Below are 20,479 nucleotides of genomic sequence, written 5' to 3' on the forward strand. Positions count from 1 at the left end.
CTCTTGCTACTGGGCCGCTACCCTCACAGGTTCAACTTGGGGACATACTTGGACCTTTTTGGAGAAGTTTTCAGTGAATTAGCATAAATGGTTGATAGACAGACATAAAGAGATGAATATTGTAGCATTATTTCTTAGTCGTAGTCATGTTGTCTTGCTAAAATATTCTAAAGCAGGGGTTCTTAACCTTTTTGAACTCAGAGCCCAACTTTTCCACTACAGAAAGGCCCAGAGCCCACTAAAATATTGACACTGAATTAGTAATCTTATTCTTGATTCTAATCATATTCAATAAGCAGGGTTTCCCCTAAACTGCCAAAATACCTGTGGCAGTGGGGCCGTGGTTATGGGCACGGTCACCATGACGTCATCGAGTAATTTGCTATGATATGATTTTCTTTAAAAAGGCTTAAAAAATGTATACACATTTAAAACAAATCTGTTATTAATTAGTAGTAAAAAAAAATTTTCATCGTTTTGCCATATTTTTAATTGTTTCTGCTTTTTGTACAAGGTACTTTTTCAAGTGTTTCCAGACTTTTAAAAAAAATTAACGGCTAGCAACAAATCTAGCATCTTCTTCTGGTGTTACTCGTGTTTAGAAACTACTTCTGTCCCTCGATGCCCCTGACGAAAGAGGCGAGCTGCAGCGAGCATGACGTGACACTTGCTTGGCGCTGTTGCTCCAGTTGGACTTCCTCTTCTTAAAAGCTGCCATTGTCCTCTTAATATTTGCACATTTTGTAGATGGCTGTCCGTGGGTATATCTGCAATATATATAAAAATCACGTTCACATCGCAGACATGCTGAAAACGCTCTGTGTGCTTTGTTTACATTCGTTTTGGTAACGTGGTTTTTGGTGATCAAAGTCTTTTTTCGGTGGTCGAGTTTTCTGTACATCAATTGTCAATAGTGTGTAAATAATAGGCTATATATATAAATTCACATTGTAACGACCAGCTGGTATTCATATGTTATGTGCCTGTGGTTTTTTATTTGATGTCAAAGTGTTTTCATGGTAGGTAAAATCTGTTGGAATTTTGCCATTTATTATTATAGGATTGGTAATAAAAGTTAAAAATAGTGTCGGACATTGTGATTTTTTCTGGGGGCTACAATATATTGTATTACTTTAATTTGTTTTGAAGTAAAAACAAAACAAAACCCTATTTTCATGGTGTGGCGGTAAAGAAAAACTACTATTGGCTCTGATTTAAACCTTTTGGGAATAAGCTGTAGAAAATGGATGGATGGATGGATGGTTTTGTGTCTTGGAGCTTTTTTTCCTGAGTTTTTTCCAGGATCATTAAACAATATTTTTCTTATCCTAACTGTAATCTGACAATATCAATTAATATAACTTTTTTCCCTTTTCTTTTAATACATCTAAAAATGTATAATAAAGTCAACCGTGCAAAATATATAAACAAAAGCAACAACAACTATTGGCTCTTATTTCATGAGTTTTGAGTTTGTACACTATAACAAAATGGACAAAAAATATCGATCTAATCTATACTTTGTATCTTTACTGTCGATAATTGTATCGATCCGCCCACCCCTCTTGCATTGTGTTGTACGGGAACATGTCAAGCTCGGACTACAGGTCTTAAAACGTTTGTCGTCTCTCTCTGCCTGAGGGCTACAGACACCTGTCGCGTCACAAAAGGACGTCAACAGTAAATGTAGCGTTTCCCAAATGCGGGTGGCATCACATTCCACTGTGAGATCATTTTGAACATGCAGGTGATGTGAATGTCACGTGTTGGGGACTTAACCTTTGTACTGTTTTTTATCGATTGCAAAATAATCCACCGTGGGAGCAAAGAAAGTTGCAAATGCCATCACTTAATTTATTAAGGTGAGGAACACTATTGAATTATATAAATATGCCAAGAGCTCTAGCTTAGCAGTTAGCATGGCTTATTGTATCCTCCAAATTGCATATAATAATAATAATAATAATAACTGGGATTTATAGAGCGCTTTTCTAAGTACCCAAAGTCACTTTACATGTAGAACCCATCATTCATTCACACCTGGTGGTGGTAAGCTACTTTCATAGCCACAGCTGCCCTGGGGTAGACTGACGGAAGCGTGGCTGCAATTTGCGCCAACGGCCCCTCCGACCACCACCTATCATTCATCATTCAATTCACCGGTGTGAGTGGCACCGGGGGGAAAGGGTGAAATGTCCCGCCCAAGGACACAACGGCAGCGATTTTTGGATGGTAAGAGGCAGGGAGCGAACCTGCAACCCTCAGGTTTCTGGCACGGTTGCTCTACCCACTACGCCATGCCGCCCCAAGTTCAGCATGTTTAGCTATTCCTTGCCCTCTAGTCATCCAGAGATAATATTACTTGTAAGAAATCCTATTTATTTGCTGCAATGGAGGTGAGTGAATTGTGAATTATATTTATATAGCGCTTTTTCTCAAGTGGTGAAGATTAGTGATTTAAGAGCTGTACTGTGGAGGGACATTAGCCGCTACGCCACATTGCGTTGAGGACACCTTTGATTGCTTGTCGCTGTCGAGTTTTCAGGACAAAGCCAGAATGTGTCATCAGCATGCATTATCACGATAGGACTATAGGAATAAAAGCTGTATCCTTGGCCCAATTTTTATCGCTTATATTGTCTATATTATGGAAATCTAGTCCTTACAAAATGAAACCTTGAACGGATAATGTCAGCCCGTTGTAGTTTACCAGCCGCTCGCTTATCAGCTGCTTCAAGTAGTCTAAAACCTTCCGGGTGCTCGCTTTTAACTCAGTCGCTCGCTGTTACAACGTCAAGGCGAAGACAAGCAGCAGCAGGAAGGTCGTTTGCAAAGATAATGACGCGTGGCGCAGGGGTCAGCGGGGTCGGGCGGCGCCGCTTCAACGGTGCTCTTTGTGGCGTTCCAAAGGGGACGAGGAGGATACTGCGGGACTGTGAACCGGCTCTTTGGTGCCAGTCACTATCGCTCTCGGGTAACAATAACCGTCAGTGTTACTTTCCCTGGCATCACGGTCAAGCATGGAGACGTTTGTCTTTTCGGTCTTGAAGCGTTCGCCTGCCTGGTTTTCAGACACCCGATACCTCACGACACGCAACCCGAGACGCCGTGGGAGCCGCAGCCATTCCTTTCACTTTTGACTCCCCCTGGAAAGACGTGACAGTTTAGTGACAACTTCTTAGAACGGGACAGAAGAGTGGGACTGGGAACACTAACAGAAGATGAAGAGATGCAGGCTTTTAGGGATGTCCCATATAGGGGTGTAACGGTACACAAAAATTTCGGTTCGGTACGTACTTCGGTTTAGAGGTCACGGTTCGGTTCATTTTCGGTACAGTAAGAAAACAAAATATAAATTTTTTGGTTATTTATTTACCAAATTTGCAAAATCTTCCACCAAAAATATTTTTCTTGGTGGAATATTTGATGTGAAGTAATTGGAACCTTGGATAGGTCATTTATTCATAATAACATTGATTTTGATTCAATATTATGTTTTGAGCAATGACAGTTTGAAAGAAAAAAAAAAACAGCTTTGTTTTATTAGTCAACATTGCAACTTTTTCTAAATTACATTTAACCTTTAAGCTTTTTTATTTCACTTTTGTTATGTTTTTGTTTATTTTAATAGTATTTTTAGAATGTGCCGTGGGCCTTTAAAACATTAGCCGTGGGCCGCAAACGGCCTCCGGGGCACACTTTTGACACCCCTGCTGTAGATAATAAAAAATTAAATCTGATAAATCTATGGATAAAAAGCAGAGCCTGGCGACGCATGCGCGTTTATCTTAACTCTCTCGCTCTCTCTGCCCCTCCCTCACCAATGCTGCTGCGCGCACAATTTGTTTTGTTTTTAACCCCTTCTTAACCCTGAACGTACATTGTTAATACACGCATCCCTAACTCAAAATGCCGGACATTTGAGGCATTTAAGAAACACCGCCCGGAGAGCCCCGCAAAAGGTGAAAAGAGGACGTATGGTCAGTCTATCCTAGCCCGGTTTCACCGGAGCATGCTAGCAGCGACCGGGCTAGGATAGACTGACCATACGTCCTCTTTTCACCGGACATGTCCTCTTTTGCGGGGCTGTCCGACCGTACTCCGGCTTCCTCCCACCTCCAAAGACATGCACCTGGGGATAGGTTGATTGGCAACACTAAATTGGCCCTAGTGTGTGAATGTGAGTGTGAATGTTGTCTATCTGTGTTGGCCCTGCGATGATGTGGCGACTTGTCCAGGGTGTACCCCGCCTTCCGCCCGATTGTAGCTGAGATAGGCTGCAGCGACCCCGAAGGGAATAAGCGGTAGAAAATGGATGGATGGATGGATGTCCGGCATTTTGAGTATTGTTTAAACAAAGTGCAGCACCCTACTTAATATGTCCGTTTGGAAACTCGTCCGGTACACCTCCGCACCGAACCGAAACCCCCGTACCGAAACGGTTCAATACAAATACACGTACCGTTACACCTAGTTCCATAAGTTACCTCTTCAGAACAGGCGGGGTGGGGTTAAGTCGTCATAACGGCTTCTAATCCAGCGTGATTAATTTCGACAAAAGAAGCGCACAGAACAAGTTTGTCCTCTTGTTGCTCACTCGCTGTCTTTGTCCTCGGCCTGTCATCACCACTCTACCAACCGGTTATGGACGACGCTCTAGGTGACGCTAACCCATCAACAGGTGCATTGTGTTGTATGGGAACATGTCAAGCTCGGACTCCAGGTCTTAAAAAGTTTGTCGTCTCTCCCCCTGAGGGCTACAGATACCTATCGCGTAAACAGAAAATGTAGCATTTCCCGAAATGCGGGTGGCATCACATTCTACTGTGAGATCATTTAGAACATGCAGGTGATGTGAATCCCACGTTTTCCCCCTGTACTGGTTTTTATTGATTGCACTATAATCCACCGTGGCAGCAAAGAAAGTTGCAAATGCCAGCACTTAATTTATTATGGTGAGGAACACTATTGAATTATATAAATATCTTAACATTTGTAAGAGGATAGATGTGTTGCTGTAGACAGAGAGTAGTCTTTGCCATTAAGTTGAATGTACCAGTCTTGTCTTTTGGTGAGCACTATGAAGTGTTTATTTAGACCCGGGACGATATTTGATAAGTCAATTAATCAAATGATAAATGAAAATGATCTTAAAACTTTGCCAGCCTCGATAATCGATAACAGTTTTAATTTTCCTGAGGGAACTCTCCTGAAAGAATCAATAAAGTACTATCTATCTATCTCTAATCGCCATGTGCACGCGTTGTTACGAGCTGTAGGAGCGGTCACTCATCGGTTTAAACATTTGCGAACGTTTGCACTACATGCAAACACTTTAATAATGATAATTGTGGTAAAACTCCCAAAGGTTAGTATTACTGTACTAAATTAAAATGATTGAAAAACCGTGATTGATAACCACAGGTTGATAAAATCATGGACCGACCGATGTTAGCTTGCTATCTAGCTTAAATGTTAACATGAAAACAAAAGACATTAACGTTTTTCTCCATTAAGAAACGTCATACCCCAATCTAAACTTGCATAAACACATTACTGTCTCAACAACTAAGACACGGTATTCACATTGAACATAAAGGCGGTGCCGTCTTTGCACAAAGTGATGGATATAAACTCCACAGTGTCGAGTTAGAACAGATGGAGATACGTTCAATAAGAAGTGAACTCGCGTGATGTCACATAAACGAAGTGATCACTCAATTTGCATTTACTAAACAAACATTCTAAAACATTTACAAATTAAAATAGAAAGAGATGAACCTATATAAACACACAAAAAAACATGGCCCTTATGAAGGCAGAACAATATTGAATGTTTCCTCTGCCAAGAAAGTAAATTGTGTGGCTATTTTTATTTCAGTACTTTTTGAGAACATTCAACAATAACCGTGAAAATGTTGGTCATAGTAAGTTTATTTAGCCATTTTTTTTATTGTTTAGTTGTGTATAATTGGGGGTTCCTCACCCCCAATTATACAGAGACAAAACCTATTTTATTGATTTTGGTTGTTATTTTTATTTAAGTGCAAACTTTTGCTAAAAGACAATATTTTATTTTTACTTATTTGTTTGTTTTATTAAACTTGGATGTGTAAGAGTTTACGTTCAAATTACAATGTTACAATGTATGACAAATACACATTTATAGCATTTGAAAGGGTACACCTGAATTATGTATTATCATTACATCATTATCAAAATAATGTTGGCAATAATATTGTTTATTGTCAATAATTAGCTGGTCAAAATATCTTCCAGCAAAAATTGTTATCGGCCCAGGCCTATGTTTATACTCTAACTATTGTACTTATGACACACTCGCTACTTGATTGTTCACAATTATCAAATTTGGAGGTGTTGAAATCGCCATATAAAATCGCTAATGCTGTATATGGAAAATACAATGTAAATTAGCTTTGAGATAGAGCACATTTTGAAAAGTGTAGCATTACAGTACTTTCAAGTAGAGATGTCCGATAATGGCTTTTTTGCCGCTATCCGATATTCCGATATTGTCCAACTCTTAATTACCGATTCCGATATCAACCGATACCGACATATACAGTCGTGGAATTAACACATTATTATGCCTAATTTTGTTGTGATGCCCCGCTGGATGCATTAAACAATGTAACAAGGTTTTCCAAAATAAATCAACTCAAGTTATGGAAAAAAATGCCAACATGGCACTGCCATATTTATTATTGAAGTCACAAAGTGCATTATTTTTTTTAACATGCCTAAAAAAAAAGAGCTTGGAATTTGGGGTTGAGGTGGGGGTGGGGGTAGGGGTAGGGGGTAGCGGAGGGTGTATATTGTAGCGTCCCGGAAGAGTTAGTGCTGCAAGGGCTTCTGGGTATTTGTTCTGTTGTGTTTATGTTGTGTTACGGTGCGGATGTTCTCCCGAAATGTGTTTGTCATTCTTGTTTGGTGTGGGTTCACAGTGTGGCGCATATTTTTAACAGTGTTAAAGTTGTTTATACGGCCACCCTCAGTGTGACCTGTATGGCTGTTGACCAAGTATTGCATTCACTTGTGTGTGTGAAAAGCCGTAGATATTATGTGATTGGGCCGGCACGCAAAGGCAGTGCCTTTAAGGTTTATTGACGCTCTGTACTTCTCCCTACGTCCGTGTACCACTCCGTACAGCTGCGTTTGAAAAAAATCATACATTTTACTTTTTGAAACAGATACCGATAATTTCCGATATCACATTTTAAAACATTTATGGGCCGATAATATCGGCAGTCCGATATTATCGGACATCTCTACTTTCAAGTGCTTTTTGTCAGGCACTTGAAAGTACAGTTGGTAATGAAAATTGTAACGTAACTAAGAGGCAGTGTAGCGGAGTCTGCTCTGAGTGCTTGTTTCCCTGCCAAGTAATTGAGCTGGTGCCTAGTCAGCAACTGTACATGACATACGACAAAAGGTATCAAAATATGGTACCGTTTGCTTTTACGTGACTCTGTGATACTTGGTAGTATTAAAATAAAAGTACCAAATTTGTACCCATTCCCAATTTAATATACTACTATGCATTTAAAACTATATTCTCTATAAAGTGTCTGGTACAGATTAATTGGATTTACATTATTTCTCACGGTTTTTGTCTGACCTTTTAGAACGGATTACTGACAAAAAGCGGAGGTACCATTGTAATAGCAAGATGAGCGTCTCAACCCCTCTGAGTCCAGATAATGTGCCAATTTGCTCCATAAACTGGAGATAATTTGCGGCCTAATTACACAGAAACATCGGGATCCCTTTTGACTGCCTCTCCAGGGAGGAGCTGCTGCCTGCTCGCTGGCGTCAGCGCACAGACCCTCTCAAACGTCACCTGGATGCAACAGCGGTGGTGTCGGTGCACAAAGTATTGTTGAACAACACCGACATCCTCTTGTAAGGCTTGTAGTGCTTGAACCTCCTCGTAGCCCCTCCAACACGCGGCACGATGCATTATTCAATGATAGCAGAGCTCTTCAGGAATACATGATCTTCAGCATGGTGTGGGAGGACGGCGGAATGCAAACGTGATGGTGGAATAGCGTTTAGCGCTACGTGAGAGTGTGAAAGCGGCGCAATTCAACTGGTGGCCTGCGTGCCAAATCCAGCCAATGACATCAGAGTTCAGGTCTAAGGGCTTCAAAATGTGGTCAGTCTTAAAAACAGCAGCACACTGCAGTCATACAGCGATGATCTTTGACTAGCTTGTTTTTTTCCCCAGCTCTGATCAATAACCAACTAAATCCCCCTCAATTCACACTCCTACCTTATGGGCACGTATGAACAAGCTCCGCCCCCTTCCCGCAGAGTTCCACCACCATCCAACACAGGGCCTCCAGTGTTTAGACGGCAAGTCCAGGCTCTGCGAGTGGGCGGGAAAAAGGCATTCGGCAAAGCAAGGAGAAGAGGCCCAGTGTGCCCGGACGCCTCCTCCATCAAGTGTCCTTATAATAAGTGTCCATCTGTGACGGTTACTTAGCAACAGGTGCTGCGGAGGGATGCTTGACGAGCGGCGTGGATGAAAGGGCTACCACTTCATGAATTATCTCTCCCATCTGGCGCTTGATGCTCGGCCGTGGACGTTTAAGCACGTCATCGGGGGAAACGTTTGGGAAATTGAAATCACTTCCTGTTTGGAGAGCAGGTGTCTCTTGAAAGTGGAGGATTTTCAACGTCTAAGGCCAGCATCAGCACCGCCAGTTTGGAGTATAGCAGGCTTCACTACACATCATTCAGTTTTGGTGAATATGCGAGTGTGGTGTTAGCATACACGAGACACACCCTCATTAGCATCAAAGCCGCAGACACGTTAAAACGCCGCGTTCCCAGTCGGACTTAAACACGATGAAAGCGGAGGAGTTTGATTGTCTGGCTGACAGTTTGAGGTCATCATCAGTACGCAGCCAGTGTGTCGCCATTGTTAAGACGTCCGACATCCTGATGAGTCATGCTTCGAGGGCCCCGCCCAACTCCTCTGCATCAACTCCCTCCCGCCCTATTCCTGGCTGCCCTTGTCCCACCAGAATACTCTTGGGTCTTAAAAAAAGAAAGAAAAAAGAACATATGGTTGCCATGGCAACAGCTGCTTTATTAGCGATGAGGCATAATTTTTTTTTTACGACTTATTTAAAAACTAACGGCACACGTTTTATTTGCACAACAACCGCCCCAAATGTGACTGGAGGGCGAAGGCTCGTCAGTTTTTCCGTGAGCTCAGCACTCGAGGCGTCAGGTATGCGACTCGGCCGCGAGTATTTTTGGACTGGCGTCCGGCGCGCTTACAAGGCGCCGTCCCTCACCTTGCACTTGAGCATGTCGTCCACCCTCTGCTGCATGGACTGGCCGGCTTTAGGTCTGACCAGCAGGAAGAGCGCTCGGACCTTCGGGCAGCTTCTCAGCAGCTTCTCCACCAGGACTTTGCCCATGAAGCCCGTGGCTCCCGTGATGAGCACGTTCTTGCCGGCGTAGTATTCCGCTACGGACGCCATGGCGCCGCTGCAGGGGTCCGACGGTCTGGTCTGCGTTTCTTTGACCCGGCCTTCACATAGATTCTGCAGGCGAGAGCATTTCTACGTGAGGACCACACCCAGACATTTTACAGATATTCCAAGTTCTCACAGTAATGCGTGTCCCTAAAACCGGTTTATTGGCACCAAACGTGAGAAAATATATCACATTCTTCACCTGTTCAGCGCACAAAGACTCACTTTTCGAGTTGCGGCTTTTCAAAACGTCTTGAAGGAAAATAACTTGGGGACGGCGTGGCGCAGTTGGGAGAGTGGCCATGCCAGCAACCTGAGGGTTCCTGGTTCAATCCCCACCTTCTACCAACCTCACGTCCGTTGTGTCCTTGAGCAAGACACTTCACCCTTGCTCCTGATGGGTCGTGGTTAGGGCCTTGCATGGCAGTTCCCGACATCAGTGTGTGAATGTGTGTGTGAATGGGTGAATGTGGAAATAGTGTCAAAGCGCTTTGAGTACCTTGAAGGTAGAAAAGCGCTATACAAGTATAACCCATTTACCATTTACCATTTTAACTTCCATCCTTATGGACATGATACCACTGTGTTCTGACCCGCTCCGTGTAAAGGGATGGACACCTTTCACATTTTAACCAATACAATACCATTTCCTGGTACCTGTGAATCCATACAGGTACTCAACAGTACCAATTTTTTATGAAATTGTGTTAATTTGTTTAATAATAAACGCTATTTTTATGTAACATTTAACAGTGAACTGATTATAGCTGCCCTGTCCAGTTGTTACATCTTGTTTTCTTACACTTCTGAGTCTAATTCGCAAGTACAGTATCCATTCATTTCAGTGTGTTGCCATAGTCAGGAAGTAGTCTTTGCCATTAAGTTGAATGTGCCAGTCTTGTCTTTACAAAAGGTGTTATACTGTAAGTATTCTACTTATTACACACCAGCTGTTTGATTGTAAAGATCATCTTAGTTGTAGATTTCATTACCAAATTTGGAGGTGTTGAAATTGCCATGTAATGTTGCTAATGTTAATCCGTAGCATGCATATGGTATATCCAATGTCAATTGGCATCAAGCTAGTGCATTTTAAAAATGAAGCTTTACTTTTGAGCACTTCCTATCAGGCATGCTTGCTTCCTTGTAGGGATGTAACGATATGAAAATTTCATATCACAGAAATCGTGGCCAAAAGGATTATGGTTATTACTATCGCGGTATTGCTGAATGTGCGCATAAAGTGATTGTACACACTTTTTGACGAAGTAATTCTTCAAATAACTAAAATAAATACACACATTTGTAGAAAACAAACTACTGTATTTTGCATTCTGTGTTTTAATTTTAGTATTTCATCTGTTTTAATGGCTAAGCTGTTATTGTTTTAGAAGCATTTAAGTCCCATCTTAAAACTCATTTGTATACTCTAGCCTTTAAATAGCCCCCCTGTTAGACCAGTTGATCTGCCGTTTCTTTTATTTTCTCCTCTGCTCCACTTTTCCTTGGGGGGGGGGGGGGGGGGGGGGGGGCACAGGTGCTGGCTGTCCAGAGTCGGGACCCGGGGTGGACCGCTCGCCTGTGCATCGGCTGAGAACATCTCTGCGCTGCTGACCCGTCTCCGCTCGGGATGGTGTCCTGCTGGCCCCACTATGGACTGGACTCTTACTATTATGTTGGATCCACTATGGACTGGACTCTCACAATATTATGTCAGACCCACTCGACATCCATTGCTTTCGGTCTCCCCTAGAGGGGGGGGTTACCCACATATGTGGTCCTCTCCAAAGTTTCTCATAGTCATTCACATCGACGTCCCACTGGGGTGAGTTTTTCCTTGCCCTTATGTTGGCTTTGTACCGAGGATGTCGTTGTGGCTTGTGCAGCCCTTTGAGACACTTGTGATTTAGGGCTATATAAATAAAGATTGATTGATTGATTGAAATATTGGTTTACACTGTAGCACTTAAAGATGTATTTAAATGAAAACTGCGTAGCAATTCAAATCTCTTATTAATTTTACTGGTACTCTGTTCAGTGGTCCTAAACGCACCGTTAAAAAATACCTCCGTCTTTTTTTCCTTTGATTTTTCCTCGGAGTAAAGAACAATCACCCGGAGCGACAGTAAGAGACAGTAATGTGTTTATATGAGTTTATATAGATGTATGTTGTTTCTTAATAAGGAAAGATGTTAATGTCTCTTGTATTCATGTCAGCATTTAAGCTAGCGAGCTGGCGCCAGTCAGTCCGTGAGCTTACCAAAGTAAAGTTATCAATGATGGTTTTTCGATCATTTTAATTTGAAATGGTAATACTAACCAGAGTTGTATCCCTGTTTTTACGACTGTTTATCGTTACATCCCTACCTTGTTGAGATGGAAAACTGCAGTATTACGAACATGCAGTCTGCTAAGAATAGGCCTGTTTGCCCGCCAAGTGCTTGAGACGTCACATGCAACAAAAGGTATGACATATGGTACTTTTTGATTTTACATTTTGAATCAATATTAGGTAGTACCCACGGAATTCAGATCTATAAAAGTATAAAATTTGATACCAATCCCTGCCAGTGTATATGCCCACCACTTGACAGAGGACATCTTTGTAACGGGGGGGAAAAAAACAGGCTTTGCCACACAGCTTAAAATTAAAGCCAATGTAACTACGCGTCTATCAACTACAGATGTGGGGGGTTGAAGATTTTATTTTGTTCCCTTTAGCGAATACGCTAACATCGCATGATGTTGCGGTCATGCTAGCCCTCGCGATACCACACGAGCTACATAACACAATAATATCTCAATGTGGTGTTAGGACTGAAACGAAAACATTAATTCCATAGTTTATATTTTGCAGCATAACTTAACCTAAGTATAAACAGCAATCAAGCAAAACCAATGACGCTGCTTTGGTGCAACCCAACTAAATACAAAGGATTTCATTTATCTCTATTCTACGACAAATAAACAAAAAGGCTTTGATAACAGTTTAGAATTATGAGGAGTTCTGTGCAAGTTTATTTACATGAATAAAACAACTCAGTATGCCAAATAACGATACTTATGAAAAGGTATTGACACTAATAGCTAGCATTTAGCTAAAATAGCTGTGCTCGTTTTCCTAACGTTTGTGTCGTCCTATCATTAATGTTATATTGTTGCACGTGATGTTGGGGCCCAACTTTAGCTCCAAAATCACATATGAAGCATTCACATTTTAGTTTGGAATCAGTGTGCTTGGGCTGACCTGCAGGCAAGACGAGCCTGCCTATTACTACACGGCAGACAGTTCTGGTAATAATAATAAAAAGAAAGAGCAGGCTTCGCTACACATATTGAAATGAAGCCCTGCCCACAACCCAGTGAGCCCTGACAAGTGAGCTGTGAGTTTTTGTTTTGTTTGTTGTGTTTTATGACTGTAATGTTTGCACTTTAGCCCACATAGCTATGCTAGTGTTGCTGACATGTCGTCTTTTGGCACTTTTTAATGTTACATTGTTGAGAGTTACAGTGCAGCCTTGTGGTTAGAGTGTCCGCCCGGTAGGTCGTGAGTTCAAACCCCGGCCGAGTCATACCAAAAGACTATAAAAATGGGACCTCCCTGCTTGGCACTCGTTATCAAGGGTTGGAATTGGGGGTTAAATCACCAAAATGACTCCTGAGCGCGGCCACCGCTGCTGCTCACTGCTTCCCTCACCTCCCAGGGGGTGGAACAAGGGGATGGGTCAAGTGCAGAGAGTAATTTCACCACACCGAGTGTGTGTGTGTGACTATCAGTGGTACTTTACCTTAAGATGTAAAAATGGTAAAAAGTACACAAACAGCTAATTAGCTGATTAAAGACACCAAACAGTGTTTTCCCAGTAAGACTTAATAAAACTGTCTGACATGTATTTGTTGTTATTAAAAACAAAAAAATATGCTTTCTTCAGACTGTGGCACGAAGCAGACGTCAAGGTGGAGTCAGTGAATGTTTGACTTGGGCTTTACGAGCCGTTTCAGCACGGCGAGGGCTGCCAGCCGTTCACCCCGTACTTCTCATCACCGCGTGACTTTGGCAGAATTTGGTGCCATGTGACCCAGATGTGCCTTTCCTGTCCATCAATGACACGCCACGCACCCTCGTCTCACGGCGACTTAATTAGATCGCTTCCCTCTGTAATGGAGCGTGTGAAATTATTTGGGCCAACTCAATACGATGAATAGCGGGCAGATTGTGTGGGATGGTTCCTACAAGTGGACGGTTATGGCACCTAATAAGTCATCCAGTGGTCGCAAAACGAGGAAGTTGTTTTATATTGTGAATGTTTAAACACACAAACACGGAACTGTTCAACAAAATGGTCAAAAAGTAAAGCTTTATTGCGGGTTTGGTTGCTGGGTCAACAAACCGCACTCATGTGAGTTCTTCATGAATGCTGCAGATGCTCAATAGTGGTCGCCGTGGCAGCGGGGATACATCGCAGGCCTTCGCCAGCGTCCGTGGACATTTTTTGGCAGCGGAGGCAGCGCCACATTTCTCCCAGGCCGACCTGACATCAGCACGTTTGTCAAGTTGTGGTCGGCACACAGGATCCGTCCTTGCAGATTCCCGGCAAGGCGGCGTGAAGAAAACCAAAATCCGACAGAGCGGAACTAAACAACGCCGTGTTTGCTGGCTCGATTAAATAACACACAGAGTGGAAATGATAAAAAGGGTGCGTTTGATTTATCCGCCACGGAAGCTTTTGTTTGCAGCTAACCGTTTCCTTCTATCTTTGAAGTAGCGGTAAAATTCCTCAAGACGGTGCAGCTGTTCAAAGTCAGGAAAGTGTGTGTGTGTGTCAATGAGTGCATGCGTGTGTGTGTGTAACGATGGATTAGTGCCTGACAAATCAGACGAGACTGAAACCCAACCAAGGCTGCACAATCCTACAACAAAATACATTATGATTTGTTTGCTTAAATTTGAGATTGCAATTCTCTGCAGCATTTTTTTTTTATCTCACACACGCACCCACCCACACAATGTTCAAGGACATGTGCTTTTGTTTACTGTTTATCGTTATTGTTATGCTTATTAGACTCCACATTGTCTCGTTCGGCCTTACAGAATATTTCCGTGGTCTTACAGTCCTTTCCTAATGGGAAGTCCCGGAAGGACAGTACCGTTTTTTGAAATTAGAAATAAATTGAAAGACAAAATCATTTTTTACATCAAAAAACGAGGCACTCCACAATACATTCATGCATAGGGGATGTAACGATTTGAATATTTCATATAATGGTTATTATATGATTTATATGTTATATTATTGAAATGGTATCGTTGAAGGTGCTCAAAACTGAATTATGTGAACCAAAATAAAAAGACCCCAAAATACAGAATAAACATTAAATATTGTTCTGGCTTCATAAAAGCCATATTATTTTTATTTAAAAGTTTACAGCAGGGGTGCTCACTACGACGATGGCGGAGGGTGTGTCAGTCGATCGCCAGCCAGGCATTAAAAAAATGGACCTAAAAATTAGCGATCGTCAACCTTCATAATGACGTCACTTTCGTCACTTGATTGACATTCAAGGCACCCGAGGGTCTCGCCAGATGACGCTGGCTGCTGCCAGCTCAGTGTGAAGGAAAAAAAAAGACCGTCAGGAAGGCGAGAAACACTTTTTATTTCAACCGTACCTGCTGTCAAAAGACTAAAGACTAGCCGCACAGTTCCTGTCTTCACAATAAAAGTGCTGCTCCATCCTGCCTGCGCTAACAAAATAAGAGTCTTCGAAAGCTAGCGCAAACAAGTCAGCAAGCTACGGAGTTTACCGCCAATGTCCCATCCATCCATTTTCTACCGCTTGTCCCTTTTGGGGTCGCGGGGGGTGCTGGAGCCTATCTCAGACACTAAATATTATATCTTAATGTTAAATCTAAACCTAAATCTTAAAAATAAATCTATATGTTAAATATAAATCTATATGCTAAATCTAAACCTAAATCCTAAACCTAAATGTTTAGTCTAAGCCTATCTCAGCTGCATTCGGGCGGAAGGCGGGGTACACCCTAGACAAGTCGCCACCTCATCGCAGGGCCAACACAGATAGACAGACAACATTCACACTCACATTCACACACTAGGGACAATTTAGTGTTGCCAATCAACCTATCCCCAGGTGCATGTTTTTGGAGGTGGGAGGAAGCCGGAGTACCCGGAGGGAACCCACGCAGTCACGGGGAGAACCTGCAAACTGTATTTCTTGTAATGTGTATAAAAAGGAGTATGGACGCTGGACAAATAAGATGCCAAAAACTCACCACTTGAATGTGGTGTTGGACAGAAAGGAGGACTTTTTTTCTCCTCCACAATGTAAAATTTAAAATATGGAAGTTGTCACCACTACTGTCAATCTTGTCTGATTCCAATCAATGCAAGTCATCAGAATCAGGTAAAAGAAAGAAATCTATATGCGTTAAACATGCTGGTATTTTGTACACCTTTAACATGTGAACAAAAACGGCAAAATAAATAAATATATAAATATATATAAATATATGAGGTAGTTCACCTCGACTTGGTGATTTAAAAAGTAGCTCGCCTGCTGAAAAAGTGTGGGCACCCCTGATTTAAAGATTAAAACGGAAAAGGATGAACACATCTAAAAGGTTCAAGAATGTTTTAGAATGACTTGGGTAAAAAGGAAAAACGAGAGCTGTGCGCTTTGGTTCCTGTTTATGTGAGGTCACGCAAGTTCACTTCCTGTTGTAGACACCTCAGAGTCATATTCCTATCACTCTCAGCCTGTAGCTTCAATGAGCACAATTGAATATCTTAGTTGCTCAGACAGTAATGTGTTTATTCAAGTTCAGATTGTGGTATGTCCTTTGTAATAGAGAAAGGTTGTTGTGCCTCGTATTCATGTTAGCGTTAGCTTGCTTCCCCAGTAAATGAGCAATGAGTGCCACTGATTCGTGAGTTTATCAACGTGTGATTAGCAATCACAGTTTTACAATCATTTGATCTTAAAATGTTAATTGTCGGGAGTTTTATCCCCGTTTATCATTAATAAAATTTATTACATCCCGAGATTGGTAATAATTGATTTGTAATAGAAAACAACGTTAATGTCTTGTATTTATGAGATTATTTAAGGTGACTAAGGAGTAGCGTGCTAACTTTCCTCTAGTGAATTGACAATACAACAACTGCTTAGTAATTTTGTCAAATTGCAGTTTTAAGGAACATTAGACGATGATTTTAATTTGAATAATAACCTTCCGTAATTTTACACAGTTTTATATTATTACCGTTTTATCGTTAGAACCCTAGATTGGGGTATGACGTTCGTAATAGGGCAAGACGTTATGTCTTGTATTCATAATAGTGCACTAGCTTTCCTCTTTAAGAAATGGTCAAAATCACTGGTTGGTGAGTTTATCAAGGTGCGATTATCAATTTTATGATAATCTTAATTTGAAAAAGTAATAATAACGTTAGGAGTTTTACCACAGTTTAACATCGATACCGTTTATCATTATGTCTCTAAATTGGGGTATGACTTTTGTAATGAGGAAAAACTGCAATGTTTCTTGTATTCAAGTTAGCATTTAAGCTCTCTAGCGAGAAGCGTGCTAGCCTTCCTCTAGGAAATTGACGATGTAACTGGTTAGTGGGATAATCACAGTACAATTCAAAACATGTTTACGACAATTTGATTTCGTAACAGTCATAATAACCATCGGTAATTTTACCGCGGTTTATCATTAATATCTTTTATCATAACATTAGGGTGTGACGTTTGTAATAGGGAAAGATGTTAAAGGCTATCATGAATACAAGACATTAAGCTATCCAGAGAGTAGCGCACTAGCTTTCCTACCGAGGAAATGGACAAAATCACTGGTTAGAGAGTTTATCAAGGTGCGGTTATCAAGCAATTGTACGATAATCTTAATTTGAACAAGTAATATAAGCTTTGGGGTTTTACCGCAGTTTATCATTCGTACCATTTATTTTTACATCTATGGAGGTTAATCTGTGTCTTTATTACGAAGACTTTTTTGACACAGATTTTATGTAACCACATTTTTTGTGTTTGAATTTTTTTTTACATCAAATTATACTGACAATTTCATTGAAAAAAAATCAGTGTTTAAAAATTCAGTGTCGAAAAATTTCCATCCATCCATCCATTTTCTACCGCTTATTCCCTTCGGGGTCGCGGGGGGCGCTGGAGCCTATCTCAGCTACAATCGGGCGGAAGGCGGGGTACACCCTGGACAAGTCGCCACCTCATGCTTTAAAATGCAAGACTCACTTGCGGTAAATTAAGAATGAAGCAATGAGGTGTCAAGTTTGAAGTCACGTGACACGGGTCTTGCAAAACAGCATAAAAAAGCAGTTAACTGAGCTATTAGGGCATTTTACAACATAACTAACATTTCAATGCAACCCGCTGGATATTTTCAAACTATAGTAACGATTTAAATCTGCACTTTTGAATGGCATACAAAGCTCTGCTTTATGCAGACGAGGTACAAACAGGGTGGGGCAGAGTGGGCGGGGCTTGTTTACATGGCGGCGAGTATCAGCTGGAGGCAGCGTTCAGCAGCAAGGTTCTGCAGAACGCTCATAATGTATCGAATATATGGATGTTTTTACCCTTTGCGTTTATTTTGCCGTGTTTGTTGCATCTTTGTTGTTCTTGCTCATTATAAAAGATGTGATCAAGGAGGTGGTCTGCAGTAGAGGAGCAACGTTCATATATTCTCAATATTCAGTGTTTCATTGTTAGTATTAGAAATCCCACATTAAGTATTTTCATGTACATTCTGAATGTCTTTTCAGTAAAAAACTAAAAAGACCATCTCAAAAACAGAATGAACTTTAGTTTTTTTTACTGAATTATATGACACTCAGAATGTACATACAAATATAGAATGTGGGATTTACAATATTAACTAGGAACAATAAAACACTGAATATTGAGAATATATGAATGTTGCTCCTCTACTTACCCGACCACCTCCTTGATCAACATCGTTTATAATAAATCAAAAGCAACAAAGATGCAACAAACAATACATATATATATATACATATATATATATATATATATATATATATATATATATATATATATATATATATGGGATGTGGGAAAAAATCAATTCGAATTTGAATCGCGATTCTCACGTTGTGCGATTCAGAATCGATTCTCATTTTTAAAAAATCGATTTATTTTTAAATTTATTTATTGACTGCGTGGGTTCCCTCCGGGTACTCCGGCTTTCTCCCACCTCCAAAGACACGCACCTGGGGATAAGTTGATTGGCAACACTAAATTGGCCCTAGTGTGTGAATGTGAGTGTGAATGTTGTCTGTCTATCTGTGTTGGCCCTGCGATGAGATAGCGACTTGTCCAGGGTGTAGCCCGCCTTCCGCCCGATTGTAGCTGAGATAGGATCCAGCGCCCCCCGCGACTCCGAAGGGAATAAGCGTTAGAAAATGGATGGATGGATGGATATTTATTTATTTTTTAATTAATCAAGCCAACAAAACAATACACAGCAATACCATAACAATGCAATCCAATTCCAAAACCAAACCCGACCCAGCAACACTCAGAACTGCAATAAACAGAGCAATTGAGAGGAGACACAAACACGACACAGAACAAACCAAAAGTAGTAAAACAAAAATGATTATCAACAACAGTATCAATATTAGTAACAATTTCAACATAGCAGTGATTAAAAATCCCTCATTGACATTATCATTAGACATTTATAAAAAATTAAAAAAAAGAACAATAGTGTCACAGTGGCTTACACTTGCATCGCATCTCATAAGCTTGACAACACACTGTGTCCAATATTTTCACAAAGATAAAATAAGTCATATTTTTGGTTCATTTAATAGTTAAAACAAATTTACATTATTGCAATCAGTTGATAAAACATTGTCCTTTACAATTATAAAAGCTTTTTACAAAAATCTACTACTCTGCTTGCATGTCAGCAGACTGGGGTAGATCCTACTGAAATCCTATGTATTGAATGAATAGAGAATCCTTTTGAATCGGGAAAAAAATCATTTTTGAATCGAGAATCGTGAGGAACTGGAAAAAAAAAATCGATTTTTGAATCGGATCGTGACCCCAAGAATCGATATTGAATCAAATCGTGGGACACCCAAAAATTCACAGCCCTAATATATATATATATATGTATATATATATATATATATATATATATATCCTTGTCTTCTTCATTACGTTTACCTGAACATCATCAGCCAGCACGATCTGCTGGTCACTTTATGTATTACAGTCGGTTTAACTGTATATCATGACACGTACTAACTTGTATGACACTCAAAAGTGCAGCTTTTAACCACTGGAATCATTTCTATAGTTTGAAAATATCTAGCGGTGCGCATTGACATGTTTATTATGTTGTATTGCGCCAAGATAGCCCAGTTAAATTCAAACGCAAAAAAATTCAATTACATAAATTCAGTGTGAAACAAAAGTTTTCGTAATAAAGACAAATGAACATCCATAATCCCTCTAGATTGGGGTATGACTTTTGAAATGGGGAAACATTTTAATGTATCTTGTATTTATGTTAGCATTTAAGCCATCCAAAGAGTCGCGCACAAGCTTTCCTTACTAGGAGATGGACAATATCACTGGTCCCTGAGTTTATTGGATCACACTTTTTCGAGTATTTTAATCTATAAAAGAAAGAAAATGTGTGTGATCAATTCTCCCATGAACCTAAAGGTAAAAGTGAGGTCAGGGTGAGTTAGCTCCACTGCCCTGGTTTACAGGTAGTGAATTGGGAGGACATGTCGACAACATGCTGAAAACCTTGTCACTGATTATTCGTGGAATGAGACAATCTTTGGGGGAGAGATGTTAGGACATTGTTAGAAGCAGACTATAAGCCTATAGAAACCAGTCTGGCAGGGCGGCCGTTCACCAGTGCAACA

At 40.8% G+C, this 20,479-nt stretch overlaps 1 protein-coding gene across 4 annotated transcripts in view; it reads right to left on the reverse strand.

Moving 5' to 3' along the window:
• Nucleotides 1-20,479, reverse strand: part of LOC133606065 (fatty acyl-CoA reductase 1) — a 48,306-nt gene that overhangs the window by 19,147 nt on the left and 8,680 nt on the right. For all 4 annotated transcript variants that reach the window (XM_061959599.1, XM_061959600.1, XM_061959596.1 and 1 more), the window contains exon 2: nt 9,327-9,578. In XM_061959599.1, the coding sequence (XP_061815583.1) occupies nt 9,327-9,578 (252 nt within the window). The remainder of the gene's footprint in view (nt 1-9,326; nt 9,579-20,479) is intronic.

This window comes from Nerophis lumbriciformis, linkage group LG05 (genome assembly GCF_033978685.3).
Source record: "Nerophis lumbriciformis linkage group LG05, RoL_Nlum_v2.1, whole genome shotgun sequence".
Classification (NCBI taxonomy): Eukaryota; Metazoa; Chordata; class Actinopteri; order Syngnathiformes; family Syngnathidae; genus Nerophis; species Nerophis lumbriciformis.